General features: G+C 42.3%; 1 protein-coding gene across 1 annotated transcript in view; it reads right to left on the bottom strand.

Moving 5' to 3' along the window:
• Positions 1–438: 438 nt before the first annotated feature.
• PDE8B (phosphodiesterase 8B) overlaps positions 439–16717 on the bottom strand; it is a 77046-nt gene continuing 60767 nt past the window's right edge. Inside the window, exons 12-22 of the mRNA XM_086480402.1 lie at positions 14439–14516; positions 13035–13111; positions 11622–11786; positions 10789–10834; positions 10211–10346; positions 8270–8468; positions 7104–7321; positions 5960–6095; positions 2733–2900; positions 1088–1217; positions 439–554 (exon numbers count right to left, since the gene is read on the bottom strand). Coding sequence (XP_086336528.1) covers positions 439–554; positions 1088–1217; positions 2733–2900; positions 5960–6095; positions 7104–7321; positions 8270–8468; positions 10211–10346; positions 10789–10834; positions 11622–11786; positions 13035–13111; positions 14439–14516 — 1469 coding nt within the window. The remainder of the gene's footprint in view (positions 555–1087; positions 1218–2732; positions 2901–5959; positions 6096–7103; positions 7322–8269; positions 8469–10210; positions 10347–10788; positions 10835–11621; positions 11787–13034; positions 13112–14438; positions 14517–16717) is intronic.

Raw genomic sequence — 16717 nt, 5'->3', positions numbered from 1 at the left:
GAACGATAGAATTGGAGCAAATTTATGCTAGATAAGTGGGAAGTTTTTATGCTTACTTGTCAACCTATTCTTACTCTACTGGTGACTAGATTATCCCTCTGAGAAACAGTTGTGTGAAGTATTAGTGAATACAGCTCTATCAGTTACATGATTTGACAAATGCATATTCAGTATTAGAAATTTGCTTCAGAAGTACATTTTCTACCACAAAATGTTATTTCCAAAGAGCACTTATTCATTTGTGGATTATGTAGCCTTTTTGAAAACACTTTTTTCTGTAGGATTCAGAGACACTTAAATGTGATGAACAAAATATTTCCTTCTTGCCGTGCAGGCTTAATTTCACTGGAAAGGAAACACCATCCCTCTTGTAGCCAAGTCAGTAAGTGATTCACAGTGGAACTGGTAGATCAAGAGGTCTGTTTTTCTGCCTTAGTGTCAGTTGTTGTTTTCTGAGGGGAGCCTGAGACTCTTGCACTTTAACTCATCCAGTGTTTTCCAGTGTTTGTAGTTATTAGCCAAGTGTTGCATCAAAACAGGCAGATGTGCAAATGCTGAAATGAACAGGAGAAACAGTTATACTATGTATACAGAGCAGGCAGAAGAACAGCCCAGCCTCAGCTGAAATTGGCATTCTCCTACTGTTTTGTTCTTTCAGCTGTAAGCTAATGCTAAAAAGGGAAAGATTTTTAGATATGTTTCTCTTTCAAGAAAATCCCTATCTTAATGTGTGATGACTTTATTAAATTATGCTAACATGCAGCCACTGTGGTCTCAGTTTCCGCTGCTCAGAAGAAACACATTGCTAAAGGAAGAAAAAAGACCTAGATGAAAAAAAGCTTAGTTTTAAGCTGTTACTCCTTCCTCCTTTACACAGATGTCTGATAAGCGCTGAACTTCCATAAAGCTAGTGGTGTGTGCAGTGAAAGGGGCTTCAGCAGCATCATTGCTGAGATCCTGTACTGCACTGCTTATACACAGGTACTGCCTCTGAAAAAAATGGACTCAAGGCCAGCTTGAGATTATTCATTTTAGTCTGTAGAAATCTCTGCCTTAGCGCAAGGAAGAAAAAATCAGAAGTACTTACCATCCCATGCATTGAACATATCTGTTACAAAATAATCAATGAAGGAAATTTGAGACTTGGGGATGCTGCAGGTGTTTCTATCAAATACTGGCATTACAACAGGCAGACCCTGTCTCTTCTCTTCATCAGTCTAAGAAAACAAAACTCCAGTTAGCCCCTAGAGCTTTGCTGGCTTCCATGCTGGAGTAGCAAAGGCCAGGGGATTAGATGAATTGTGGTAGGAGATTTGAGACAAACCTTAGAATCACTGAGGTGAACTGCCTTAGTTTCGTGTGCTTTATTTAGCCTGGAAGAGGGACTTAAATCAACATCTCTTCCCTTTCACAAGTACTCTATTACTGTAGTGGTGTGATTGCTTTTAGCTCTGGTGAGACAGAACACTCTAATCTGGTGATTAGGGCACACCAGCCAAAAGTGGAAAATGGAGTTGCAGCGTCCTTTAGCAGAGGACAGGTTTGATCTCCTTTTTTCCATGTCTCTAGTGGCTGTTTCAAACCATTTGTCATTTAAATAAGAGGGATGTTGTTGTCGCTACTTTCTCTGCTCATACTGGGTTATAAGATGAACAGAAGTAAGGATATGCCCTTACTGGAAGAGGGCTGGTTTTGTTGCGCTCCATAGGGTTGAAGACTAGCTCTAGAATCTTAGAATTTAATTACAAACCCCCACTTTAAGTAGTATAGGTGGCACCTAATGCTGGAATTGGCAGCAGAACAGAGATGGGGTGAATGAAGAGCAGAACTGTTCTCAGCACTTTACATTGCTGCAAGTAGGCTAGAGCCTAAGATTGGCAATTTAAAGCTAGCTCATGATACCTTGAGTGCTAGGGAGATACCCTAAGTGATCCTTCACCTTACCTAGGAAGTGACTGAATTTATTCACTGTGATTAAAATGAAATTCAGACATGTCCCAGGCACTAACTACAATTTTCTTTCAATAATATCCCCTATCACACTTATGATCTGAATTTGGATGGTAGGCATGCCCGCTTTTCTGTCTCTCCAGTCATGGCTGCTGATTTCCACACCATTAGTGGCAAATAAAAGCTAAGAATCTTATCGGTTGTTCAAATAAAGAACTAGAAGAGTGTTTCCCTTTCAGGAAGCTGGTACATTTGTGTTAGAAAAACTGAATCTTAAGAAAGGAAGTTGAGCTTCCTGTTCTGCCTGGAGAGAGCCCATGTGATAAGTATTTTCACTGCCACATACCTGCAGTGGCTGCTTGCCACATTGTCTGCCTACCATGACAACAGTTCAGGTGCCACCTTAGAAGAGAAAGGGCCAGCCCAGTGATTCAGTTGAGTCTAAATCACTCAGGGTCTTCATGCTGTCTTTGGGGAAGCTAGAATGGTGATGGTCTTGAATTTCAGCCAATTAAATTGACTAAGGCTAGTCAAATAATTTTGTCTTGGCCAGACAGAGAAAGTTGAAAGTGTAAAACCTCCTTTCCACCATTCTGTACCACAAGCTTTATGGTGAGCAAACTACCTATTTTCGAATGGAGTGAATTGTTGTGCATGAAATTGAGGGGCCAGTTCTGATGGGATAAAAAGCCTATGTCTGGACCCCATGGTGATGCCAGGCAGACCAGCTGATGTACACTTCCTTTCAAAACATAATAGTCAAATTATAAAAATATACATACCTGTGCAAAATACTCCTCTGAAATCCTCCCTGCCCATTCGATACATAGCTCTAGGGGGCGGCATGGATTTGCTACATCTGCACATTTAATCATCATGCGCTTGATCAGTGTCTGGTTATCTGGAAAATTCTTTATGTTGGCTGTACACTCACAGTCGCTGCCTTCACTCTGTAAAAGAGAGTTGGTTACAGGGGCCAGTGGCCAGCAGCCCCACTAGCAGGAGCGAAGGCATCATTATCGGCTCTATTGCACTTTGTCAGTAAGCAGGCACCCAGCCTGACACCTTCTAATTTCATGCAGAGCACCAAGAATTTGGAGGGAAAAGTAATGTCTGAGAACTGCAGCCTTGCTAAGTAACTAATGATAACCCCATTACATACGACAGTTGTGGAGATTCTCAGAATTAATAGCAAAGTTTGTGAAATAAAGGAGTCACAGGCTCTTTATCAGATAGGGCAAGTTACCCTTCTCTGCATCCCAGCCTTGCCCTCTTGGAACAGAACCAGAACAGGGGTGTGCATCCACGACCTGCAAGCTGATAAACCATCCTCACTGCCGAGTGTTTAAATTTGGGGGTGGTGATGGTAGGGGGCTGCTTCATCTAGAGGAGTTTCTAGAGTTTGTTTTTATTCCTGGATGAGAAACCTGAGGCAGGCACGGGGGGCGGGAGGTGAACCAACTTGCACCACTAACTGTTTCTTTTACAGGCAGAAAAGCATGTCACTGCCATTCAGTTCCACTATGTTTGCAAATAAAGCTGCCTTCTTTGTGCCAGATGTTGAACCCTCGGCCTGGAATACTTTTGGTCTTAGTTACCAGCTAGGATGAAGTCTCAGCTAATCTACAAGATTAACAGTAGGAAAATGCAAGAATGCAGAAAGTCTGTGCTTGCTAGGCAGTAAAATACCAAACTGCTGATTGACTGCTCTCGAGAGTGGGTAGATGGGACAGAGCAGTTGTTACAAGTCTGCTGTGGCATCATCTTCTGGATCTTGAACAGTTTAGAAGGGTACAGGTATGTTATGTTACTGAGTAATAAAAAGTCTCCACCTCAGCTCACCATGGCATTAACACTCTTCTCAAAATAATATATTTGTATAATTACAGCCTTCCTTCACTGCTAAATTCAACTCTTGAGTCAAAAATTGAACATAAATTCTTTTTACCACCATGGCTAAATTAATGTCTTTGTGGTTTATGGGGAGGTATTTTGCAGTGACTCTTGCCAATTCAGACATTAATCTTCTAACTTTATGTTTAGCAGTTAATTTTTTTTTTTCACCATGGGTAGCCCAGCAAAGAGCTGCCAAATTAACCCTGCTCCTTAACTGCTGTTCAAGATCAAAACCAGGAAGAGTCACTGTTAACAATAAGGAACAGAACAGCCTAATACTGTGGGGAAAAAAAACCCCTGTCTGTAATACAAGTGGTTCTGTGCTCCACTTTTATTGCTGTCCAACTCTTGCACATTTTAAAATAGCCTCTGCTATAAACCGGTAAGATAAAGCAGAGTGAGTCCAAGAAAATGTTTTCTATAGGTTAGAAAAACTGATTGCAGTAGAATGTATGGAGAGCGTTTAAAATCTCTTAAGGAAGTGCTGGAACGAATGCATTCATGGGATAAAATGGCAACACCATGCTTTCAGTGAGGCTTGTGAATCTTAAATCCTACAGGCCAGTGTGGGGATGCCAGAAAACTAAAGAGATTTTTGAAAGGGTGGAGTTGGAGAAAACATTTCAGAAAAATGCTTAAGGTCAGAGGGAGAAATGAAGCACTGTGAGAAGCCACATTTCCCAATGACATCTCAGAGAGCTTTTTTAGAAATTGGTGGAGCAAGCTGCTATGTGGTCTACGTGCAAGTACCAAGACACCTGAGAGTGGGTAATTCTGTGCTGCCTACTGATGTGGACCTTCCTGTCATCTGGGCTTTGATCTAAACTGAGGTCCCCACTGTCCTGGCTTAGCCTGTGCCAGGAGGGAAAACCCCATGAAACACAGCACCAGGTGAGGTGCTGGGAGTGCAGAGCAGAAACAGTGATAGGGGCCCCCAGCAGTGCCCAAACCGTGTCCCCCTGTGCTGTGGGACTTCTGACACTGAAGGTGATTGGGCTAATTCAGACCTAGTGCCACATCTAGTGAGCCCTCCAGAGCCTGGAGGTGCTGGGGAGTACACTGCAAAGCCTTCATCCATGGAGCCAGTGAAGTTCAGCAGCATTTGTAATTTCCAGCCTAAGCTGTTGGGAGAACAGACATCAGCAGTCCCTAGGTGCAGGTCAGTTCAGCTGATGTAATGCTGTCCCCAAAGTCATAAACCCCACCAGTTCTGACTCGTTTCTGCACCCATGACAGTCTACAGTGTGAAAAGTCCAGTTATGGAAAACTGAGAGAATCTACTTTTATGTATTTTTAATACCACTGATCTTCAGTTTGGTATGATTTTTTTTTTTAATGTTTCTAACAAAGCACTAGTTTTACCAAGCTGTGATAAGATGGTCTTTGCTTAGGTGAGTAATACTGCTGTGGCGAAACCTGTCAGACACTGAGCACTCAACTGCGAGAGGCTACGAGAAGGTAAAGAGGGGCCTAGGCTGGGAAACTCAGAGGCATCTTATGAAATATCTATATCTATCTATATCTATATATATATATATATCTCTCTCTATATATATCTATCTATTTCCTGGCTGGTGATGGAGCATTAGGGTGTATAACTGATAGGTGCAAAGGCCCAGACATCTCTTGGTACAATCAGGACTGGGGATGGGGCGGAGACTTCTCAAGAAGCAATAGTTATTCCTCATGGCTTGAGGGCTCTAGATTACATAGACACAAAACCGTCAGGGCAGATTCCTCAGTTACAACCCCAGGCTTAGGCAAATCCCACTGTTTGGAGGCGGGACCGTAGGCACAAGTGCTGACCTGGCTCTGTGCACAGAATTTTGCATGTACAAAGGTGCTCACCAGCATGTTTTCTGAACACGAGATGTCTTTGAAGGCAAGGCTTATAAAACGAAGTGTTTAAATGAGCTAAGGGCAGAGCCAGACATAGAAAACAAGAATGTAAAAGTATTGTTTCACACTTTGAGGTGAGAGGTCACAAATCCAATTGTGTCTTTTGGGCATTACCACAGTGCAAATTAATACAATGTGAGTGGTGAATGCAAATGATACTTAAATTGTCTCAGAAGAACTTCACTGAAATGCCTAAAGTCCTATAAGCACTTACATGTGAGCTGGTCTCTTCAGATGCCATTGGCTTGTTGATGCTGTTCACAAATTTGTTCACGTGCTCAAAGTGTTTCGTCATCTCCGTTGCCAAAACCATATCAATAATGGCCTGGCGCAATGTCCGGTAGTGATTTCTAGGGAAAAAAACCAGTATCTGCTCACAACCCTGACAGACAGAGCTCTGTCCTTTCCTTGTCTCTGCCCAGACAGCACTGCAAAACACTGCTTGGGGGCTCATCCACATGAGCTGGCACCTTCAGAGTTATGAACAATCTAGGGATCTAGGGTTGGAGGAATGGACTATATCATGCCTCTCCACATTCCTTCAGCTCTGAATTCCTGTATTGCCTTTCTTTCTGTTATTTTTACCTAATGAAAAAGCAATCCCCTAAAGTCAGTAAGAATTTACAACTCAATTGCACTATGACAGCTTCTCCAGGAATGGCACCGATACATTTCCATCTTGCTGTATGTTAGCTTGGAACTCAAATTTCAGGTTTTTCAGAAGCCAACAGTGCTATGGGGGTAGACAAATTCATTACCATTTTGGGGTCAGGCCCTTTCCCTTTCAGCTCCCTTTCAGCTCCCTTTCTCTTCTACCCTGTCCCTGCACAAGCTAGCCTGATGCAATAAGAACTCCCAAGCTACATGCATGCCCAGCAGCAGGGTGCCTCCAACTCTCCCAGAGCGTCAGCTCCCTCCACGCCCCCCCATGTCTCTCCCATGTGAATGCAGCAGTGCCAGCAAGCAAGGAGCCACATGCAGATGCAGCGTGCCTCATTTGTCTGCCTGGGTGGAAACACACAACCCAAAAAAGTTGTTTCCAGGCTCCTGCAATGAAAAGGCAGTGGGTCAAGATGCAGCCTTGAGGCTGCCAAGTGGACGATGCCAATGTAATCCATAAAAGATTATTAAACATCTCTATAAGATTCCAAAAAAATATAAATTGGAGGACAGGGAGGGGAAATGAAAGCCTTTTTTTTAAAATCATGTCTACACAGGATTTTGGAAGAGGTTAAATATTAATGTCTCTATTTAAATTATGTTTTCTGGTTTAGAAGGTAGGTTCTCAATCTGCCCCAAACTAAAATCATCAAACAAGCAATCCACACACGCACACTTCCCTTCTCCAGCAGACCCACCTATCAATATTCTTGAATATGTTGCATTTGCTGTCTTTACTTGTAAGCTGAAATGCCAGTGCTGTGTGATGATTCTCTAATACAGCTGTATCATTGTAAAGGACAGCTAATTCACTGCCTGCATTGCACAGGAAAGAGTTAGTCCGTCCAGGGTGGTCTACATCATGAATGGTGGCAGCTATTAAGGCAGCTACCTCATCTAAATGGTCAAGACTTCCCTATAGGAAGAGAGAAAAATTATGATGTGTCACAAAAGTTACAGCAAATAATTTCTGATTATTTCCAGGTACCCAAAATATGCAAGTCTAAGCTTGAGTGCAGGGATCCTACCTCCTTGCAGTCATTTTCCACTCACTGCACCCACAGGTTACCTACTTCAAAACTCCTCCCACCCTTACCCAAACCCTGTTTCCTTAATGAAGCTTTTTACTGTGCTGTCACCTAAGCAATACCTTTGCATTAAATCCCCTAATGGTGGATGGATCCTCTCATGGTGTACTTCCACTTTGTGTACCTGCCTGAATGACTGTACTGACTCTGCTCCTGCATGGCTTGTGTCTTGTAGGACAGGACAGGATATTTCAGGTGGAAGGGACCTACAATGATCATCTAGTCGAACTGCCTGACTGTTTCAGGGCTAACCGAAAGTAACAGCATGTTGTAAGGGCATTGTCCAAATGCCCCTTAAACAGTGACAGGCTCAGGGCATCGACCACCTCTCTAGGGAGCCTATTCCAGTGCTTGACCACCCTCTCGGTGAAGAAATGTTTCCTAATGTCAAGTCTAAACCTCCCCTGGCGCAGCTTTGAACCGTTCCCATATGCATCCTATTACTGGATCACAGGAAGAGATCAGCACCTCCCTCTCCAAAGCTTTTGCAAAGCTTTATTAAGAGCTGTTACTAAGAGCTGGTTACCAAGAGATAGAAAAGGGCCAGGCTTTCCACCCCTATGATTGCTACTTAAAAATGTAAATTCCTTACTCATCTAAACAGACTCTTGAGAAACTGTGTGGGCCTGCAGGCATCACAGGAAGACTTCAAGGACAAAGAGACTTTATGAAGCCAGGGCCATTATTTAAGTAAATGTCTGACTTTTGAATGTCACACATAAAATGGCAAACACACCAAAATCCTAGCCCAAAGGACTCCTAGGTGATGGTTATACCTTAACTCTCTCCTTCCCGAGAAAGAAGGCGGTAGCATGCAGGACATCTGCCGCGTGCGTGGAATTGTGGTATGAGTTGGAGGGGTGGTAGCTGGCTTCAATCACCTGCAGCCATGCTCGCAGTGTTGCTTCTGAACAGTTTAAAAACTCAGAGACCCCAAACCGGGCAAAAACTTTCAAGCCCAAATACACTAGCGGCCTAAAAAACAACAGAAGACAAAAGCACCACTGTAAAATAGAAACTTCTGACGTTCTAAACAGCAATAGTTTTGACAAAGAAACCAACAAGACCTTAAAAATAAAAGGGGGGGGGAACAACATTTTAAAATTGCACATCCATAACCTCTCAAAAGCCTCGCCAAGGTTAAAAATTATGTCTACCATGCTTTCAGAATTATTTTAATATGTTTTGTAGGAACAGTGCAGTTTCACTAGTTTCACCAATTATTGTGGCTTCAGAAAAAATTCTTAAAAGCTCAGGTCTTTTGTGTTTTTGTAGCTGTGAATCAATCAAAAATACTTTTTTTCTTCCCGAGGAGAAAAAGCAGACTTCGAACATGACATGGGCACATCCTAAAGGCTAAAAGCCCCAAGACAAAAAAAGGTCAAATGTTTACTGTTTCAAATAACCCTGTGACTTCAGGGGGTCCAGATTTCTACTTCCTGACTATTTGAAATTGGCACTGTGCAAAGTATATTGGTGCTTCTCAGAGCAGCTGTTAGCATCAGGTTCATTTCATGTGAACTGTTCTAGCATTAGGAGGACTGGAGCTGAGGCAGGAGTCTGCCATTGGTAACACCTTCCCCCCTTGAATTCCAAATGCCAACAGACAGTGTACATTTGGGTGTATGGGGATCGCGTGTGTGATTGTGTGTTTGGAGGGGGTTAATGTCTAAAACTGAGCTTCTGAACTCTCGAGCAGAAGCCTGCTACTTTCTTGCTTCAAATGTTATGGGCTGGACTAAACAGAAGTGTCATGTCCTGAATCCTGTCAGCAGAGATCTTCCGGCTGGGGAGGGAACTTGAGGTCTGGTGAAAGTAATGCTGGGGAGGACAGCAATGAGCCTGTGTATGAAACAGTAAATAGATTAACATCTCTAATCTTGTTGGTTCTTAAATCCAAATCCACTCTGGGTTGTCATTTAATGTGTGTTGCGTGTGACAGGGTCCTATCAGTCACATTTTTCACTCCTGCAAGATGATCTATAGGGCTCCTCAGCTGAGAAAGGCATAACCTAAAGCCAACATCTGCAAAATAAACCCAGGCAAATGTAAATTCCAAAAATGGCCATTTCTCTCCAATTCTTTGCATCTTGGAATGAAAATCGCTTTTCTCTGTGGATGACTTATTTATTTTTGTGGTCTGCACAACCTCAAAACTACTGACGTTGTCTTTCATTATAAGCTTTAAAATCTCAAGTTCTTGATCCTATCACTGGTTTATCTTCCATCACAGTTTTTTATCCCTATAATCAAAAGCCACAGTTGCCTCAGAGCTTCTTAAATCATAGGGCGATATTGGTGAGGGAGGGGAGAGGCTTGCTTTTTCCAGCATGACCATTTGCACAGCAGCAGGAAAAAGGGGCATCGCAAGGACATCTGGCACGTAACAAGACCAGACTGTGCCAAACAGTGTCACCTGGACAGAATGGGCGGGAGTCAAGCAAGGTAAAAGTTGAACAGGAAACAATCCTGGAGGGCTGCAGATGCTGTCAGGGAAGACAACAATCTGCACAGAGCTCTCCATGGCCTGTGCATGCATCTTGACCATGGCGCATACCTGGCTTCTTAAACAGGTCAAGTGGTAGCAAAACACACACAAAGAAAGACCGCTGTCACGGATTTGCTCTGTCTTGCTTCAGTTTTTCCAGAACAAAGTGCTTTCTGCTACAGCTCCTCAATAACCTTTCTGTGGACACCCAGGGAAAGGAGTCCAGTACCTTTTATTTGTAACAGCCTCCAACTCAAAAATATTGAAATCCCAGCTTTCCTCATTATCCAGCAGCTGTGCAATACAGGGTGGAACATCATTGATGGTGTTTGGCACTGAAAGGTGACTATGGCTCAAGTTCATATCTGTTGAAATAGAATTTAGGAATTACAACATTTCTGGATTAGTTTTTTCCCCCCACATGCAGAATCCCACTTAGAAAGCAACTCTTTTTCAAGAAAAACAACTCTTTTTGTTAGATGAAAAAGTCCATAAAAGCCTATAATATATATGGTTTATATTATTACAGATTATTTGGACATAAACCAAAAAGATCAGCAAACATTTCTTTGAGTGACAACTTATTTTTTTCCCCAGTCTAACTTTCGACATTTTGAAATGCATTATTTTAATTATTTGAACCTGCTTCCACTCCAAAATGGAGGCAGTCTAGCACTCGTTCTGCAGTCACTTAGATGACAATTTCCAGAGACATACATCCCACTGCAAATTAGCTTGGAGCTTTATGTCACTAGCATTTACAAAAGAAGTCACATATGCAAAGGGAAGTTTAAAATGGTGGCTTACTCTTAGAAAACACACACTCATTTCCTGATGGTCTTCTCAAGCCATCCTGAAAAAGCAAGTTTATCGTAAGTTTTACGCAGAGTAACCATTATTTGAAAAATGACTACATGCACTTTCTCTTTAGGTACTATTCCTGGGAACTAAAAGCACAGCTCCTATTGTAGCACTATAAGCACCATTCTTGTTTCAAGGTCTTTCAAAAGAGACATGAAAGCAGCCAAGGAACACTAGTGTGAGATCTCCAGAAAGGATATTATTAACTGTACAGTGAATTGCGCTCCACCCTTTCATTGGCACCTGCAGGATTTCATTATTCAAATTACCCAGTATAATTTATTTTCATTTTCTTTATATTATTTTGACAAGGATTAGCCCTCTGTACATTAAAAATTGTGGTAATCCATGATGAAATGTAGGCAGTCTGTCTCTGGCAGACAGTGTTGCTGCTGTTAGAGGACCAAAGTCAGAACCTAATTAAAGTAACGTCGGTCTTACACTGGACCAGCTGTAGAGCAATCCCTCTAATCCCATCTAAGCTTCTAGGGTTTCTAAAAGGTATCATCTCCTTGAGACATCAGATTGGATGATATAATTTCTAGTGGCAACTGTGTTCACTTATATATGAAGATTAATGCACCCAATGGACTGAGACGTGGCCATATCTTCCTACATCTTGGTGCCTACTGTTGGTAGAGAGGTCAAAATACTTAAGTGAAATGGTGATGAAGTATTAGTCTCCTTCTCACTGCTTGTGAAATTTTAGCACAGCAGAGCATTGAACTGTGATGTAGGACACTGGTAGCAGTAATTTTGTCTTTACTAATTTTACTCACAGTCATCAGACCTCCAACAAGATCACTTGTGTGAGGATCTTCATCTTTGGTACCTAGCTGAGGGGAATAAAGTTCCGTTGTCCGCAGGATTTCCAGAACTCTGTCCAAGGCCTCTGCTACTGTGATGGAGCTGTTTTCCTGGGCAGCATTAATTATGTTAATAACCTGAAAGCAGATTAAGGAGGTAGGTGAGGAAGACTGACTGGCACTTTTGTCTTTTCTTATTCAATATCTTTATTCTTGGCTTGATTATGCTACTTCCCATTTAGCAAATGCTATGTAATTCCTCCCAACCCCTGAAGTACAACTCTGAAAATGTAAATTTGTGCTCAGATTCCCTGGTATCCATTTGCTATTTATAACTGGCAAAATCGTGGGAAGTGAAAGCAGAAGGGTGTGAAATATCTGAAATAGTTGCAGGTGGGTAGATGAAAAACTAGCCATGTTTCAGTCCTTTGGCATAGCCAGGGCTGCTCAGAAGCAATCATTCAGTCCCTAGAGGAAAAAAACACACAAAGAAGCTCCTGGATGTGACTCAGATGTCCTGTTACTCAATGTAAAGCCTTAGTTTTCTCAATGCGAAAATGGAGGACAGAGAGCAGAAGCAGCTGGGCGGTGGTTGAGGGAGAGGAGGGTGGCTCTTTGCCTCCTACCTTGTGTCTCAGCTGCAATCTGGGAATGCAGCAATAACACAGCAGCACCAAGAACTGCTCCTGGCACTGCCAGGACTGACAGGGAAAAAGCCCCAGTGCTGTCTTCTCCAGCAACCAGAAGCTGCTGTAGGGACACTACAGGCCTCTCTGCAGGTACGCTTGGTGATAAGGAAGAGGAAAGGAGTCAGATGCTCTTAACAGGCACAGTGGTGCTGGGGAGTAAAGAGCTTGGTGATAGGGAGAGAAGATGGGGAGAGAGGAAAAAACGGCTTCAGGGCGGGATATGGCAGGCACCCTGGTTTGCGGGACAAGTGATTGTGCAGCTGGTTTGTGACAGCAGAAATTGTGTAATACGGATGGCGAAGAAAAGACTGCAGACAAGTGGGGAGACAGAATATGGTGCAGGTGCTCCCTCTTCTGCATGCTATCTTATAAATATCAGTGGTAAAATCAAAGGTGAGACTGGAAGCGCATGTCCTCCTACACATGCACGGCCCAACAGAGCAGGGTCCCCTTTCTGCACAAGTAGCGCATCTAGCAAGAACACCGTTTTCCCCTTTTTGACATTCTTCCTTATGACTAAGATTTGGAATGAGATGATGAGATGCAGAAAGTGGTAAGAGAGAAAAAATTTATTTAAATTATTCTGTTAAATACAAGGTGCAGGAAAACCCTGGCTGTCCTGCCACAAACTACATAGTTCCCTATAAGAGCAACTCCAAACTCTGAGTTTGTGGAAAACGCAGTGCTTAAGACTCACCTTTGTGATAGGAGCTTCTATTGTCATGGAATGGATCCTCGCCATGGAAGAGTACCGTCGGGTCTGTAAACTTGGAGCTGCCGTTAGATGGAGCACCATTTATATGCCACAGAGCGTAAATCAGATGACAGCATTTAAAGAGTGCAGAAGGCTGTCCCTGGGGAACAGCATGACAGAATCCAGCCTCATCTCCCATTTCTCCTCTATCTCCCCTCCTGCAAGTTCTTGCTTTACTGTTTAATTTCCTACGCTGTTATATTCCTCCTTTGCAGCCACCCCTCACTTCTGCTGTCAGTTTTTCTGTCCATCCATCACTTCAGCTATGCTGAAATGAAGCTGTACTTAGGCTGTATTATACTTCATGCCCAGTACCTGCCACTCTCCCTTTTTTGCAATGGACCTTTGTCAGACATGGCTCCTCCTATGAGAGTCTGTGTGTATGTCCCTTAGTCATACAGCTTCTCTAATGAAACCCGTTCCTGCTCCCCATGAGCTGTGCTTCTCTCACTACATACTGGGGCAGAAAGAAATCCCTGCCACCACTGTCCCAGCCCTAGCAAGCAGTCACAGATGGGATCAGGAGCAGAGATACTGCTCTCAAGTAACTAGCAGCCATAGATCCTTTCATCTTGCACACTAATGAAACCAAAGTACTGGTTCAGGAGCACAAGCTGCAGCTTTCTAAGAGAGGTGGAATTAACGCTTCACCACACACTTTTAGCAGGCTCCCCCATCCCGCAGCACAGCCACTCCTCTGCGTGAAGGCACCACATGCTGTGTGCATTGTGCAGTGATGCTGGTACTCATAGAATCAGAGTTGTTCAGGTTGGAAAAGACCTTTGAGATCATCAAGTCCAACCATCAACCCTACTCTACCAAGTACACCCCTAAACCATATTTCCACGCACCACATCTAAACGACCTTTAAACACATTAAGAGATGGTGGCTCAACCACCTCCCTGGGCAGCCCATTCCAATGCCTGACAACCCTTTCGAGTGAAATTTAATTTTTCCTAGTGTCTAGTCTAAACCTACCCTGGTGCAGCTTGAGTCCGTTCCCTCTTGTTCCATCATTAATTACCTGTGAGAAGAGACCAGCACCTACATCTCTACAATGTCCTCTCAGGCAGTTGTAGAGAGCAATAAGGTCTTCTTCCCTCAGCCTCCTTTTCTTAAGACTAAATAGCCCCAGTTCCCTTAGCTGCTCTCCATAAGACTTATTCTCTTGCTGGGCCACTGTTTTGCAAATTAGAATAAAGAAATTTTACAGCAGTTGTAAAAAACTGGAGTAATCACTGTTTAATCATCTCTGAATCTGTCTAGTTCCTCTTTCCTTCTGCAATTTGTGTAAGGCAAGTCTGTTCTTTATTTATAGTGGCATTCTTGACAGTTTACATTCTTACCATCACTACTTTGAGATGTTATTGACTTAACATCAGTTGAGTCTTTCCTTCTGTTCTTGCATTTGAAGGAATGGGATTCTGTAAATACAAAAAAACAACTTTAAAAATGCATCAAGTAAGACCTCTACAGAGTCTACTCCATCTAAAATTCTGAACATTTAATTAAATTATCTTAACAATACCATGTAAGTGGGGGAAATATTGTAATCTCTGCACATCAGAACAATGGACTTAGTGTCTATCAGTTTACAGCAACTTGTCTAAAATCACCTGGAAAGCTGTTTCACAAAGTCAAGATGCTTTATGGAACAGGGGAGTCGTTTCACCTAACTTTAGCTGCCTAAAAGCAGCAGTCTTCCAGGCTCTACTTGTAGTTGTCAAAGATCCTGCTTTAGGAAAGATGTCTCAGGCAGGTGGGTTGAACCCCTCCTGCAAGTCCCTTTTGCTCTCCACTGAGAACTGAACAAGCCTGAGTTTAACTGCCTAGAAATTTAGCCAAGTGAGAAAAATCCCATCTCAGTCTACACTCTTCCAGCCCAAGCACAATTCAGACTCAGATAGCTTTTGCTTTTAATTGCAATAATTGTTTGTACCCTGTGTTTAAGAAAAATCCAACATACTGAGAATGATTATAAACAATCAATTCAGTTGCTGTGAAAATTAACCACACAGCAAGCTGTCATTCTTGAAACTGCCATTTGCTAAAGCTAGAGAAATTATCACATCCAGACAAATGCAAAAGCTGGATGAAATGCCTGGAAAGAGCCTCAAAAAAAAAAAAAAATTCTAAAATTTTGTTTTCCTCTAAAACGTTACAGTCTGCACTCTCCCTTGTGTTTAAAAACAACAACTGTGCATCTATGCACCTCTTTGCAAGAGTCTCTATAGTACCTATTCCCAGGTATCTGAAATGCCACACAAAGATCAGAGACCCCAGCAAGCTTTCAAAAGGAGATAACCATGATGTGAAAAATCAGAGATATCATAACATTGATATTCCTAACGTAAGAATCAATTTGCATAATAGTGTTACAAGGCAGGATATATGCAGCCTGTCTTTAGCAAAATAAAATGTTAATATACAATTCCTCAGAATTAAAAATATATCCATTTAAAAATTACTGAGATACAGTTTCTGTCTTAACTCTTTTCTTTACCACAGATTTAGAAGATAGCTTGGGTCTTATTTTGTGTAGTCCAGACTGGAGAAACTGAAAGCATTTTCCTCTGTCAACATCTAAGAGTGGGACAAAACTAATGCATATTAAATTACTTATTTATTTGATAGAACTCCTCTTTCAAATCGCTTTCCTGCATTAACATTTGGAGGAATTTAACATAAGGCACTTGCATGGGAGCGAGCATTTACCCATAAACATAGCTGTGAGTAGCAGTAGCTGACAAGACAACTGTCCTTGTGTTAAACACCTACTAGCAAGTTTGAAACTTTGCTAGTGCCACCTAGAGAGTCACAGGTGGATAAAAGCTACTCTGTGTCATGCTATAATTTCAGCTGAAAATATTTAAATGCCTAAGTAAAAAAAATTCTTTCACTTGGTGGAATGTTTCACCATGCACATTTGTTATGAATCACACCACTGCAAACAGCTCAATACACGTGGATTATTTTTCTACACTCATCACATACTGGTATATGCCCATGGCTCCAGGAATTTATTCTTGGAGCACAACCATGGACCACAGGGAAGGATAACGTACATATACATGTGACTAAGGTTGCCTGCTTTCACTGCACCGTAGTCATCAATATGGCTTCATGGGATGTGGCTTCCCAAACTTGCTGAAATCTGTTACAATACTGAGCAAACCTAAATGCCCCACATAATCTGTAAAACACATTAGCAAGCTAGTAACAGCGTGTTAACTAGTAACAAGTGTTCTTCAATTTACTTCATGGGCATTCTCACCTTCCTGTTTGCAGGAAAGAAACAGTGAGAAAGAAAACCTGCTTTTATTACAGGGACAAAGAAGCAAGCAGTTTAACACAATGTGGATCAGTTCTGATGGCAGCAATGGTAATGAGAGCAGCAAATTGCATATATGGTCTCTTCTGCACCATGCCCATTATTATTTGGCATCACAATGCTCTCCAATGCTTGTACATATTTTTAGAGTACTTGAAAAAGCTGTGGATGCCAAACAGTCACTTCCCATGCTCTTGGTATGTTATATCTTCCTCCCATGTGAAAATCAGAAGCTGCCTGACATTGCACAGCAACACTGTCCAGTGTTTCAGAGCGGGAAGGGCCTTGAGTGCC

The sequence above is a fragment of the Leptosomus discolor genome, chromosome Z (assembly GCF_034619465.1).
Source record: "Leptosomus discolor isolate bLepDis1 chromosome Z, bLepDis1.hap2, whole genome shotgun sequence".
Classification (NCBI taxonomy): Eukaryota; Metazoa; Chordata; class Aves; order Leptosomiformes; family Leptosomidae; genus Leptosomus; species Leptosomus discolor.
This window is presented reverse-complemented; position numbering and strand designations above follow the sequence as displayed.